This window comes from Chiloscyllium plagiosum, chromosome 30, assembly GCF_004010195.1.
Source record: "Chiloscyllium plagiosum isolate BGI_BamShark_2017 chromosome 30, ASM401019v2, whole genome shotgun sequence".
NCBI lineage: Eukaryota > Metazoa > Chordata > Chondrichthyes > Orectolobiformes > Hemiscylliidae > Chiloscyllium > Chiloscyllium plagiosum.
Window position 1 is genome coordinate 36430101 of NC_057739.1, and position 12673 is coordinate 36442773.

A 12673-nucleotide genomic window follows, 5' to 3' on the forward strand; every position below is an offset into this window, starting at 1 on the left:
GGTTCCTAGGCGGAAGATGAGGCGCTCTTCCTCCAACTGTCGTGTTGCTATGGTCTGGCAATGGAGGAGTCCAAGGACCTGCATTTCCTGGGTGGAGTGGGAGGGGGAGTTGAAGTGTTGAGCCACAGGGTGGTTGGGTTGGTTGGTCCGGGTGTCCCAGAGGTATTCTCTGAAACGTTCCACGCATTTCCCACGCCTCTCCCCCAAGTCCCTCCTCCCTACCTTTTATCTTAGCCTGCTGGACACACTTTCCTCATTCCTGAAGAAGGGCTCATGCCCGAAACGTCGAATCTCCTGCTCCTTGGATGCTGCCTGACCTGCTGCGCTTTTCCAGCAACACATTTTCAGCACCTTATGAAGGAGCAAGGCTCCGAAAGCTAGTGCTTCCAAATTAATCTGTTGGACTATAACCTGGCGTTGTGTGATTTTTAACTTCATCCACCCCAGTCCGACACCGGCTCCTCCACATAATTTTTTCTCCTGTTACGGCTACATGTTAAACAATCCTAATTGGCTGTAAAATGCTTTGAGACCATCCTGAGGTAGAGAATGGAGCTTCTAGAATGCAAATCTTTCTGATGTTCTGTTTACAGGGGATTGCGGTCTCACACAATAGGAGTCAGACGTTTTGTCCATATTGCTACAGGGAATTTCCACAGATATGTCACCAGTGAACATTTTGTGGTGCATTAAAAGAAATTGAGAAATAGCTTTCAAACATTCAAGTGTACCTCATGCATTAGAGGAACAGGGCTTACCTGGAGAGGTTTGAAGAGAGTTTTTCTTGTTTGCAGAGAAAAAATATGACCATCCCTCTAAAATATCAACTGTATGCAATATTAGTAGATGAAGGCATCAGTCTTCAAACTTCAGCCCATTGCCTTGAGCTGGTGAAGTCATGGTTCTTAGTCCTCAATCCTAATTTAGTCTGAATGCAGTTAACCTTTAATCAAAGGTTAAAGAGACACAAGCCTCGATTGAGATTAAAGACTGAAAGAAACACAAGTCCTTTCTCATTTCTCTGATCGAACAGCAAATCTGGCACAGACTTTTAGCAAAAGCATTTAAGACTAAATCTTTCTTTTGATGGGGATTTGATTGGAAACAAAATTAAGTGTCTCCAGGGACATGTACAGATTTGGTTGATGAATCACTTCATAGTCATGGTGGTTCCTCTAGCTTCTGGAGTGGGGTTTGATGAATGTTTGCTAAAAAGGGCAGCAGAGCAAAGTTTAAGAATGGTTGATCACTAAAATAAAAGCAAAACACTGAGTATAATAATAATCTGAAATCAGAACATAAAATGCTGAGAAGACTCAGCAGGTCCGAATAAACCAGTGGAAAGAAAAACAGAGTTAACGTTCTAGGTTGTGATCTTTCTTGTCGTAACATTAATCCTGTTTCTTTGTCCACAGATGTTGCCAGTTGAATATTCCCAATATTTTTGATTTAGAATTTTGAATATTATAGAGATTTGGGTGAACATCTTTGAAGATTACAAAGTATTTATATCGCATAGAATTACATACAAGTTACAGACAGAAATCTGCCATTCAGTCTAACTACTACGTACCAGTGTTTATGATACACACAAACCTCTTCCCATTATACTTACACTTTATCCCATTAACATACTGTGCTATCCCTTTCTCTCTTATATACGTACCTAGTTTTATTGTATAGTACGCAAATCAAAACTTTTCACTGTATCTTGATATATGTGATAACCATAAATCAAACTCAAGCTCATTTAATTCATGTGATACAAAAGCCATATTCTAACCACTCTATGTGTTTGAAACCAAACATTCATTGAGTTAAACATGCAGTACATGGTTCATGATATTAAAAAGGAGTAAATAAATAACTTATAATAATATAGCATATTTTACAGCCTCTGGGTGCCCCACAATACTTTATGGTTGATTTTGGAATGTAGTTACTATTGTAATATAATAACAGCAGCAGCTAATTCACACACAACAAATGTGCGCAAACAGCAATTATACAAGTGATCAGATTACTGAAAACAACCAATGCTGAAGATTATAGAGGGTGATTCAGCATCCGTGGAGAGAGAGCAAGCTAATATTTCGAGAATAGGTGACTCTTCATCAGAGCTGAACAACTTTGTTGAAGAGTCATCTAGACTTGAAACGTTAGCTTGCAGTCTCTTCATGGATGCTGTGTGACCTGCTGTGATCTCCAGCATTTGGTTGTTTTCAGCACAGACTTCAGCATTTGCAGTAATTTGTTCCTAAATGATCAGATTATCCAGTTAGTTGTTGATTGAATATTGGCTAGGGAATAGTTGGTGGAAGGAAGAAAATTAATAGGCTCAGTGGTTATCTTTTATAATTTTTTTAAATTACAAACCATTTGTTGCTTTTGTTTCAGAGTTCTTTAAGTTTAAAGGCTTTGGCAGTTTAACCAACATCCCACGGAATCTGTCACTACGACGATCTTCAAGCAGTGCCCTTGATGAGAAGAAGAAGCAATTGGAAGGGAACCACTTGGGCCTCCAGATTCATCAGGAGAAAGGACAGGAAACGGTAGATGATTTGGAAACTATACCACGGAGCCCCAGCTATGCCCATTCAAGTGAAATGTACACCTACATTGGCACAATGCCACGCCGAAACTCCAACAGGGTGCAGAAACCAGTCAAAAGTCCCAGTACTTCAGATGCACAGGCTGGAGGGAGGGGCAGACTGGGACCACTGCCACCAGTGCCAAACAGTGACCAAGGTGAGCCATCAGGGAAGGGACCTGCACCGTCTGAGTCAGGTGAAGAGGTCACACCAGCTCAGGGATGTCTGAGTCCCAGTTGTTCACAGCCTGTGTTCTCTGACTCCAATGCAGCAATGTCAAATACTGCCAAACCCTCGGCCAAATCAGACACACTTCAGAATAAAAGTGACAGGTCTATACCAGTTGAATCACAAGTCATGGAGACCCAAAGAAGATTGAATGCACCAGAAAACGCCAATGGCCAGACCAAAACACTTTCGCCTGAAGATGGGGCAAGCGATAGCAAGAGTGAGCTAATCGATGACAGGTATGTTCATCAGAGTTCATATCTGGTCTGTATTCTAGGCTCTATTTAGTACAATTTGTCTCACATATGACAAGAAAATTGTTCTTTAATCATTTGAAATTTGATGGTTAAACCCCCTCGGTTAATTTGTTCCCTTATCATTGTGCTCTGATAATCATTGTCACTAAAGGTTAAATTGAATCAGCACCTGATAAAAGGTAGGTCTAGGCTGCTGAAGCTTGTGGTTCTGGTGTAAAATTTCACTTCAACTGTTTTTCATTTCTGCCTTTAAGTTGTCAGTTCGATCAAAGTGATTAGTAAAGGGGTTAGACGGACACGTGTAAAAGGTTTTTCACCCAAAAAGCAATGTTCCCTCTAAATTTCTTTTCAGTGTGTGAACTCTGAGGCCTGTGTACAGGAGTTACTTCCAAACCCAGAAGTCGGTGCATTGTCATGCCAATTACTCCGATTGATGTGCACAAATCTTGGAGCAGCTGTATGGGAGCTGGAATACATTGCCCAGTTTGGTGGTTGAGGTTGAAATCCTCAATTCCTTTAAAAGGAATCTGGATCAGGACCAAAAGCATTGTAACCTGTAAGGCTACAGACCAAGTGCTGAAAGTGGGAAAGTTAGAATGGGTGGCTGGTTTATTCAGCTGGCATAGATACAATTGATGGTATTAGACAGAAACTTTCAAATGTTGATTGAGGGAGGCTATTCACAGGCAGAGGGATTGTTGGAAAGTGGGATGCCTTTAAAAATGAAATAATTTGAGTTCAAAGACAGTATGTTCCTGTCAATGTGTCGGACAAGTTGGTAAGTGTAAGGAATGCTGGATAACAAAAGAAACTGATGCTCTGGTCAAGAAAAAGAGCATGTATCAGGTATGGAAAGCTAGGAAGGCAGTAAGAGTATACTTAAGAGGGAAATCAGGAGGACAAAAAGGGGACATGAGATACCTTTGGGAAATAGAGTTAAGGAGAATCCAAAGAGATTCTATCAATGCAAAAGAGTAACTAGGGAGAGAAAAGGGCTGCTTAAAGATCAATATGGCCCCTTATGTGTGGAACCACAAGAGATGGTTAAGATACTAAACAAATATTTGCATCAGTGTTCACTGTGGAGAAGGACGTGGAACTTAGAGAACTTGGCGAAATAATAGTGAGGTCTTGAAAAGAATTTAAATTACAAAATAGGTACTGGAGGTCTTAAAATGCATAAAGGTAGATAAATTCCAGGACCTGATCAGATATTTCCCAGAACTTTGTGGGAAACTAGCAAAGAGATAACTGGGCCTGTTGCTGAGATATTTGTATAATTAACAGACATAGATGAGGTGCCAGAAGACTGGAGGTTGGCTAATGTGGTGCCATTATTTAAGAAAGGCTATAAGAAAATGCCAGGGAACCAATGACTTGTGCGCCTTATGTCAGTGGTGGCAAGTTGTTGGAGGGGATTCTGAGGGATAGGATTTATATGCATTTGGAAAGGCAAGGACTGATTAGGGATAGTCACTATGGCTTTGTGCGTGGGAAATTATGTCTCACTAACTTGATTGAAGAGGTGACAAAGAAGGTTGATGAAGGCACAGCGTTGTCTATATGGACTTCAGCAAGATGTTTGATGAGGTTCCACGTGGTAGACTGGTGAGCAAGGTTAGATCACATGGGATCCAGGGGAGCAAATCAATTGGATACAAAATTGACTTTAACCTGGTGTTGTATGATTTTTAACTTGGAAGGTTGGAGACAGAGGGTGCAGGTGCAGGTTTGCATTTGGACTGGAGGCCTGTGACCAGTGGTGTGTCACAAGGATTGGTGCTGAGTCCACTGCTTTTCATCATTTATACAAATGATTTGGTTGTGAATATAGGAGGGATGGTTAGTAAGTTTGCAGATGACACAAAATTATGTGGTATGTAATGGACTAGGCCAGACCACACAAAACATTCTTAAGCAGGCAGCCCTAACCATAATTTTGCAATTTATTTCGGAAGTGTACGGTGAAAATTATCTGGATTAAGTTAACGAGGTTGACTACCAGGTTTAAAACAGACGAAAAGTTTATTCACAAAATTACACAATGAAACACAAAGAACAGAATAAAGAACCCCTACAGAACTCAGTCAATCCAAACTCGTGTTAAGTATGCTGTTCTGAATATACACAACAGTACCAATAGGCAAACCGCCTGTAAAACACAGTATAAAAAAGGGTCAGATGCTGACAGGTTGAAATTAGAAGGGCCGAAGAGTTTCCACATAGCTCACTGTTGAATTCCCAACCAGTTCTGAACTGAACTAAACTGCTCAGCTAAAGAGCTAAAGAGCTGACCACTCCCCTTTTATTCTACTTCTAAAACATGACCATTTTGGCCTAAGTCTCATCTGTTGACATATAAACAAAAGGCCTCTCAAAATCCTTTTTAGCTCTGTACCAAATCAGTCTGATCGGAGCCTGGCTTGGTTGATTACCCCTCTGAAAAAAATCAAGGACAAAGTATCCTTGGGCCAAGGAATAGCTTTTAGAAGTAAAAGGACTAGTTTTCTGACACCTCCCCCCTTAAAGATAATGAACCATCAACACCAAAAGGGCTTCATTTTTAAAACCCTTCAAAAACAAACTGGTTAGTAGTTAAAATGCACATGTACGCAATATTAAGTATTAACATGCAAACATGCACAACCACATGTGAATTCAGGCCATGGCACACCCTCCACCAAATTCCCCCATATCTCATTCAAGTCTCGATAACACATTGGCAATCATGATTTCGTGACCTGCCACGTGCTGAATTGCCAAATTGTATGGCTGCAACAACAATCTTCATCTAAATAGCCTGGCATTTTTATCCTTAAATGCTTAAATGTCAATAGGTTATGATCAGTGCATACAATTGTCTCAGATGCTTTGCTGGTAATATAAACACTGAAATGTTGTAATGCCAACACCAAGCTAAAGTCTCTTTCTCCACTGTTGAATATTTATGTTGATGCATGTTCAAAAATCCCGATGGGTCTTTCTATTCCCTCGTCATCCTCCTTCAGGACCATCGCACCGACACCCACATCATTGGCATCAGTTACCACCTTGAAAGGCTTCGTGCAATCCAGTGTGGTTAATACTGGGGCAGTGGTTAACACAGTGTTTAGGCTGTCAAATGCCTTTTGACAGTCCACTATCCACTGAAACTTCTTGCCCTTTTTTTAACAATTTGGTGAGTGGAGCAGCCACACTGCTAAAGTTCGGTACAATCTTCCAGTAAAATCCACTCAAACCCAGGAACCATAGTACTACTTTTTTCATTGATGGTGTGGGAAATTCCCCAATTACTTTTGTTTTCACATCCCGTGGAGCCATTTGTCCATGTCCAGTAAAATGGCCCAGGAAGGTGACTTGGCAAGTTCACTTTTAGCTAAGTTTACCACCAAGCCTGCCTTCCAAAGTTGATCGAACAAGTCCAAAAAATACTGTAAATGTTCCTTCCATGAGTGACTAAAAATCACCAGTTCATCAATGTAAACAACACAATTGGGTAACCCAGCAATGACCTTATTAGTCAGTCTCTGAAATGTGCCTGGAGTGTTTTTCATACCAAATGGCATGACTGATATAGTCAAGATTAGAGTGGTGTTGGAAAAGCACAGCAGGTCAAGCAGCATCCGAGGAGCAGGAAAATCGACATTGCGGGCAAAAGGCCTTCATCACGAATGAGGTCCTGATGAAGGGCTTTTGCCCGAAACGTCGCTTTTCCTGTTTCTCGGCTGCTTCCTGACCTGCTATGCTTTTCCAGCACCACTCTAATCTTGACTCCGATCGCAAGCACCTGCAGTCCTCACTTTCGCCTTGAACTGATATAGTCCATTTGGTGTTATGAAAGCCGATATTGCCTTTGCTCTCTCTGACAGAGGTACTTGCCAGTAGCCTCTGAGCAAGTCCAACTTAGAAATGTAGGTTACTTGTCCCACTTTTTTGACACAGTCCTCCAACCATGGAACTGGATATGCATCAGTCTTTGTAATGGTGTTGACTTTACGATAGTCCACACATAACTGTTGGGTATCATCTGGCTTTGACACCATGACCATGGGTGAGCTCCAGTCACTATAACTCACTTCGATTATGCCATCGTGGAGCATGTGTTCTATCTCCATCTGAACCTGTACCAATTTTGGAGGGTCATGCCTTTAAGGATATTGTTTAATCGGAACAGCATTTCCTATCTCTACATCATGCACAATTAGGTTAGTACTTCTCAGTTTATTTCTGCATATCTCCCTGTGTGATAGTAATAACTCTTTTTCAGGTCATTTTGATTTTCTTATGGAAGGTAACTCAATAATTTATCCCAATTTTTGACAATTTCCTCATTGCCCAATTTGATTTGAGGAATGTCCAATTCAGAATCCTCTAGGTTTGGTTCTTCCTTCTGTGCTGTAATTATTAACACTTCCCCTCTTGCTTTCCTGCCCTATCAAAATACCTTTTGAGCATTGTCACATGATACACTCGGTGAGATTTCTTCCTGTCTGGAGTCCTCATTAAGTAGTTCACCCAACTCAATTTCTTCTCAATTTGATAAGGTCCACTAAACCTTGCTTTTAAAGGCTCACCTGTTACTGAAGTAACAACAAAAACTTACCCCAATTGTAAAATTATGAATTTATGATTTATTATCTGCTTCCTTTTTCATTGTAAGCTGTGATACTTTTAAATGCTGTGTAGCCAACTTCCAGCTCTATTTAATCGTTCTCTAAAATTTGACACATATTCCAAATAGGTGGTCTCTGAATTCTGACTTATGAATTTCTCTTCAATTAATTTTAACAGTTTTCTTACTTCATGCCCAAAAATTAATTCAAATAGACTGAATATGGTCGATTCGTTCAGTGCATCTCTGATCGCAAAAAGTACAAAATGGAACTCCCTTATCCCAATTATCTGGATAATCCTGACCATAAGCCCTTAACATGGTCTTCAGTGTTTGATGCCATCTCTCTAGTGCTCCCTGTGATTCTAGATGGTACGCAGTAGATTTGAATTGCTTTATTCCCAAGCTATCCATAACTTCCTTGAATAGTTTGGATGTGAAGTTTGATCCTTGATCTGACCGGATCTATATTGGCAATCTGTATTTAGTAAAACATTTAAGTAATTCTTCAACAACCCTTTTAGCTGTGATGTTGCATAATGGGATTGCCTCTAGAAAGCTAGTCAACACATCCATTATTGTTAATAAATACTTATTCCCACTTTCTGTTTGAGGTAGGGGACCTACGCAATCAATCAAGACTCTTGTAAAAGGTTAATCAAATGCTGGAATAGGTATTAAAGGTGCAGGTTTTATTACTGCTTGTGGTTTTCCGATTAGTGACATGCTTGACACATCTGGCAAAATTCAGTGACATCTTTGTGTAGTCTGGGCCAGTAAAAATGTCTTTGTATTTTAGTCTGTGTTTTCCTCACCCCTAAATGACGCAAAGTGGTAGCTCATGCACCACTCGCAGCACCTCCTTTCTATATCCTACTGTCAAAACAATTTGATGAATCTCTGTCCATTTCTCATCTGCTTGAATGCGTGATGGTCTTCATTTCCTCATTAAGACATCATTTGTTAAGTAATAACACACAGGGATGCATTCACTCTCCTCTGTAAATACCTTTTGATATAACTGTTTTAATTCCATCTTTCTGCTGTAATTCAATCAGCTTAGCAGGGCTGAAGATACTTGCATGTTTACCTATTTGCTCCTTTTCTGTTCCACTTGTCTGATCAAAAAAGGTCATGGATAACACTATGTCAGCTTCCTTATTTGTGCCTTTTGATCTCTCCTGCATCAGCTTGTGCCTCTATGATCTTGTGACCATACAATCCGGGAAAGTTCCTGGATAAATATCCTTCATGTCTTCAGTTGCCTGTGTCTCCACTGGCTTTTCAACTAGAGTAGGCAGCACGCCTACCAGTGAATCAGCTATATCATTTGCAAGGACAAGTTGTATTCCTGGAGCTGGGAGTTTGTCCAGTACTCCTACCACAAATTCTCCACTCTTCTCTGGACTCTGTAGCCTCACTTTATATAATTGAGCACTTTTTTGTCTCACCATGAATTCCTGTTACCAGCACCTTTTCTGGCAATATTCCTCAGGAGTACATATCTCCTCATCCTTCAGCATTAAAGACTGAGAGGATCCTGTGTCCGTTAATATTGTAACCTCCTTACCTACTGCTCCTGGCCTATGTGAATAAACTTTACCCTTGAATGTATGTTTTTTTAAGCAGATCTGGCTCTTCCTCCTTAATCAACCTCTGATCATCTTGTACACACTGAGGCAATTGTCTAACTTCCCTTGTGCTTCTTGTTACGAGTCCAACAAAACTTCCAGGCTTGTCTGGTTTTCCTACATTTGGCTTTCTCCTAGCCCACTAACACTGAATTTGTGTGGCCCACTTTATTACAATGAAAATACCAGAAACTTTTTGACTTCTTTGTCCCCTTCAAGGGTTTCCTTTTTAAACTGTGGTAAATTATCCTTATGATCTTCACTGAGATCCACCTTTCCCTTTCCACATGAGGATTTCTCTTTGGCCCAATTTTGATCCCTCATGGACTGAAATTGTTTCTGGAAGCCAAGCTGAGTTTTATGGACGAGCTCATAATCATCAGCCACTTCAGCTGCTGACCTTGCTGTTTTAACTCTCTGCTCTTCCACATGAATTTACACTACTTCAGGCATTGAATTTTTGAATTCCTCCAAAATAATTACCTCCCTAAGGGCATCATAGGTTTGCTTGATTTTTCAAACTCTTATCCGTCTATTGAAATTACTCTGTTTGATCCTTTCAAACTCAGTATAGGTTTGACCAAGGTCCTTCCTTAGATTTCTGAAGTGTTGTCTATAGGCTTCTGATACAAGCTCATATGCACTTAAAATGGTTTTTTTTAACCTCCTCATATTCCTCAGGTACCTCCTCTGTTAGTGATGCCAATACCTTACTAGAACTACCTACAAGTTTTGTTTGGATCAACAAAACCCACATTGCCACTGGTCACTACATTTGTTTAGCCACCTTTTCAAATGAGATAAAAAAGGCTTCCACATCCTTCTCATCAAATTGAGGCAATGCTTGAACACACTTAAACAGCTTCTCACTAGGCTTCTGACTACCAGGGGCTTGCTCATCCTCACTCTATTCTTCACTAAGCCTACCTCAGCCTTTATTTCCAGCCTTTCAAGCTGACTTTCCTTTTTAAGTGTCAGTTTTTGAAGGTCAAAAGCTCTCTCTTTTTCTTTCTCTGCTCTCTCATTTTCTCTCTCTTCTGCTTTTAATCGTAACTCAAATTGTTTCATTTCTGCTGCCCTTTCCTTATCTCTCGTCTCTAACTCAAGCTGCTTCATTTGCAATTGAATTCTTGCCATCTCTATAGATTCTGATGGTTTCTCCAGCAAGTTTAAATACTGAGCTATTGATGTAATTATCTCTCCTTTCCTCACAGAAGCAGGCAGATCCAATCACAGCTGGTCTGCTAATTCCTGCAGCTTGGTCTTATTCACCTTCTGCAAACCTTCCAAAGTCACCACATCCACTTCCAGAAAACTTGTGGCGACTGAAAGAGCCATTACTATCCTAAGCTTTGTCTACTCAACCAAACCAACACCTGAAATAAAGAGCTGAAAATGTGTTGCTGGAAAAGCACAGCAGGTCAGGCAGCATCCAAGGAACAAGAGAATCGACGTTTCGGGCATGAGCCCTTCTTCAGGCTCATGCCCGAAACGTCGATTCTCCTGTTCCTTGGATGCTGCCTGACCTGCTGTGCTTTTCCAGCAACACATTTTCAGGTCTGATCTCCAGCATCTGCAGTCCTCACTTTCACCTGAAATAAAGACACTAGCACCTACCACTCGCTGTTTAAAATCATGCGATGAGCCCCTAGTCTGTTATGGATTAGGTCAGACCACTCAAAACATTCTTAAGGAGGCAGCCCTGACCATAACTTTGCAATTTATTTCAGTAAGTGTATAGTGAAAATTAACTGGATTAAGTTAGTGAGGTTGACTACCAGATTTAAAACAGACAAAAAATTTATTCACAATATTACACAATGAAACACAAAGAACAGAATAAAGAACCCCAATAAAACTCAACCTATCCAAACTAGACTTAAGTATTCTGTTCCGAATATATGCAACAGTCCCAATAACAAACCCCCTTTAAACAGAATTCAAAAAAGGGTCAGATACTTACAGGTTGAAGTTAGAAGGGCAGAAGAGTTTCCACATAGCTCACTGTTGAACTCCCATCCAGTTCTGGAGTGAACTAAACTGCTCAACTAGAAAGCTGACCACTCCCCTTTCATTCTACAGGTCACTTCTAAAGCATGACCACTTTGGCCTGAAGTCTCATCTGTTTACATATAAGCAAAAGGCCTCTTAAAATCCTTTTCATCTCTGTAGCAAACCAGTCTGATTGGAGCCTAATCTGGTGTATTGCCCCTCGAGAAAAAACCAAGGACAGAGTCTCCTTGAGCCAAGGAACAGCATTCAGAAAAAAAAAGGACGAGCTTTGTAACAGGTGTAGTGAACACCAGAGATGGTTATCTCACAGTACAACAGGACCTTGATCAGATGGGTCCCTGGGCCAACGAGTGGCAGACGGAATTTAATTTAGATAAATGTGAGGTGTTGCATTTTGGTAAGGCAAACCAGGGCAGCACTTATACAGTTCATAGTAGGGCCCTAGGGTGTGTTGTTGAACAAAGGGACCTAGGGGTGCAGGTGCATAGTTCCTTGAAAGTGGAGTCGCAGATGGAGAAATGAAGAAGGTGTTTGGCATTCTTGCCTTCATTGGTCAGAACATTGAGTATAGGAGTCAGAACATTGAGTATAGGAGTTGGGAGGTCATGCTGTGGTTGTACAGGACATTGGTGAGACCACTTTTGGAATACTGCATACAATCCTGGTCACCTTTTTATAGGAGGAATGTTGTTAAACATGAGAGGGTACAGAAAAGAATTCCAAGGATGTTGCTGGGACTGAAGGGACTGCAACACCGCTACATTTAAGCTAAGTAGCGGGGTAGGAGGAATGTTGTTAAACATGAGAGGGTACAGAAAAGAATTCCAAGGATGTTGCTGGGACTGAAGGGACTGCAACACCGCTACATTTAAGCTAAGTAGCGGGGGGGAGGGGACAAGCTGGATGTTTAAAAAGGAAATTGAAGGGAAAGTTAGAACAAGAGAAGTCAAGAAAGACAACTGTATCAATGAGGCAGAAAACTCTGAAAGGCATCATGCTGTAAGGTTGAGTGAAATAAGGGTTGATGGGAAGGGTGAGAGCAGTAACAAAATTAAAATTACTATACATGAATGCACGAAGCATTAAACGTAAGATGGATGAGCTTGAGGCTCTTTTGGAAATTGGCAGATACGATATTGTGGGGATAACTGAGACATGGCTTCAAGTGGACAGGGCCTGGGAAATGAATATTCAAGGATACACGTGCTATAGTAAGGACAGACTGACGGGCAGAGGGGGGGGGGTGGCCTTGTTGGTAAGGGACGATATTCAGTCCCTTGCGCGGGGGGACCAAGAGTCAGGAGATGTAGAGTCAGTGTGGATAGAGCTGAGAAATTCTAA

The 12673-nt window shown here is 40.9% G+C and overlaps 1 protein-coding gene across 1 annotated transcript in view; it reads left to right on the forward strand.

The window, feature by feature from the left end:
- LOC122564922 (SH2 domain-containing protein 3C-like) overlaps positions 1 to 12673 on the forward strand; it is a 114929-nt gene that overhangs the window by 58866 nt on the left and 43390 nt on the right. The window contains exon 4 of the mRNA XM_043720403.1: positions 2398 to 3058. Coding sequence (XP_043576338.1) covers positions 2398 to 3058 — 661 coding nt within the window. The remainder of the gene's footprint in view (positions 1 to 2397; positions 3059 to 12673) is intronic.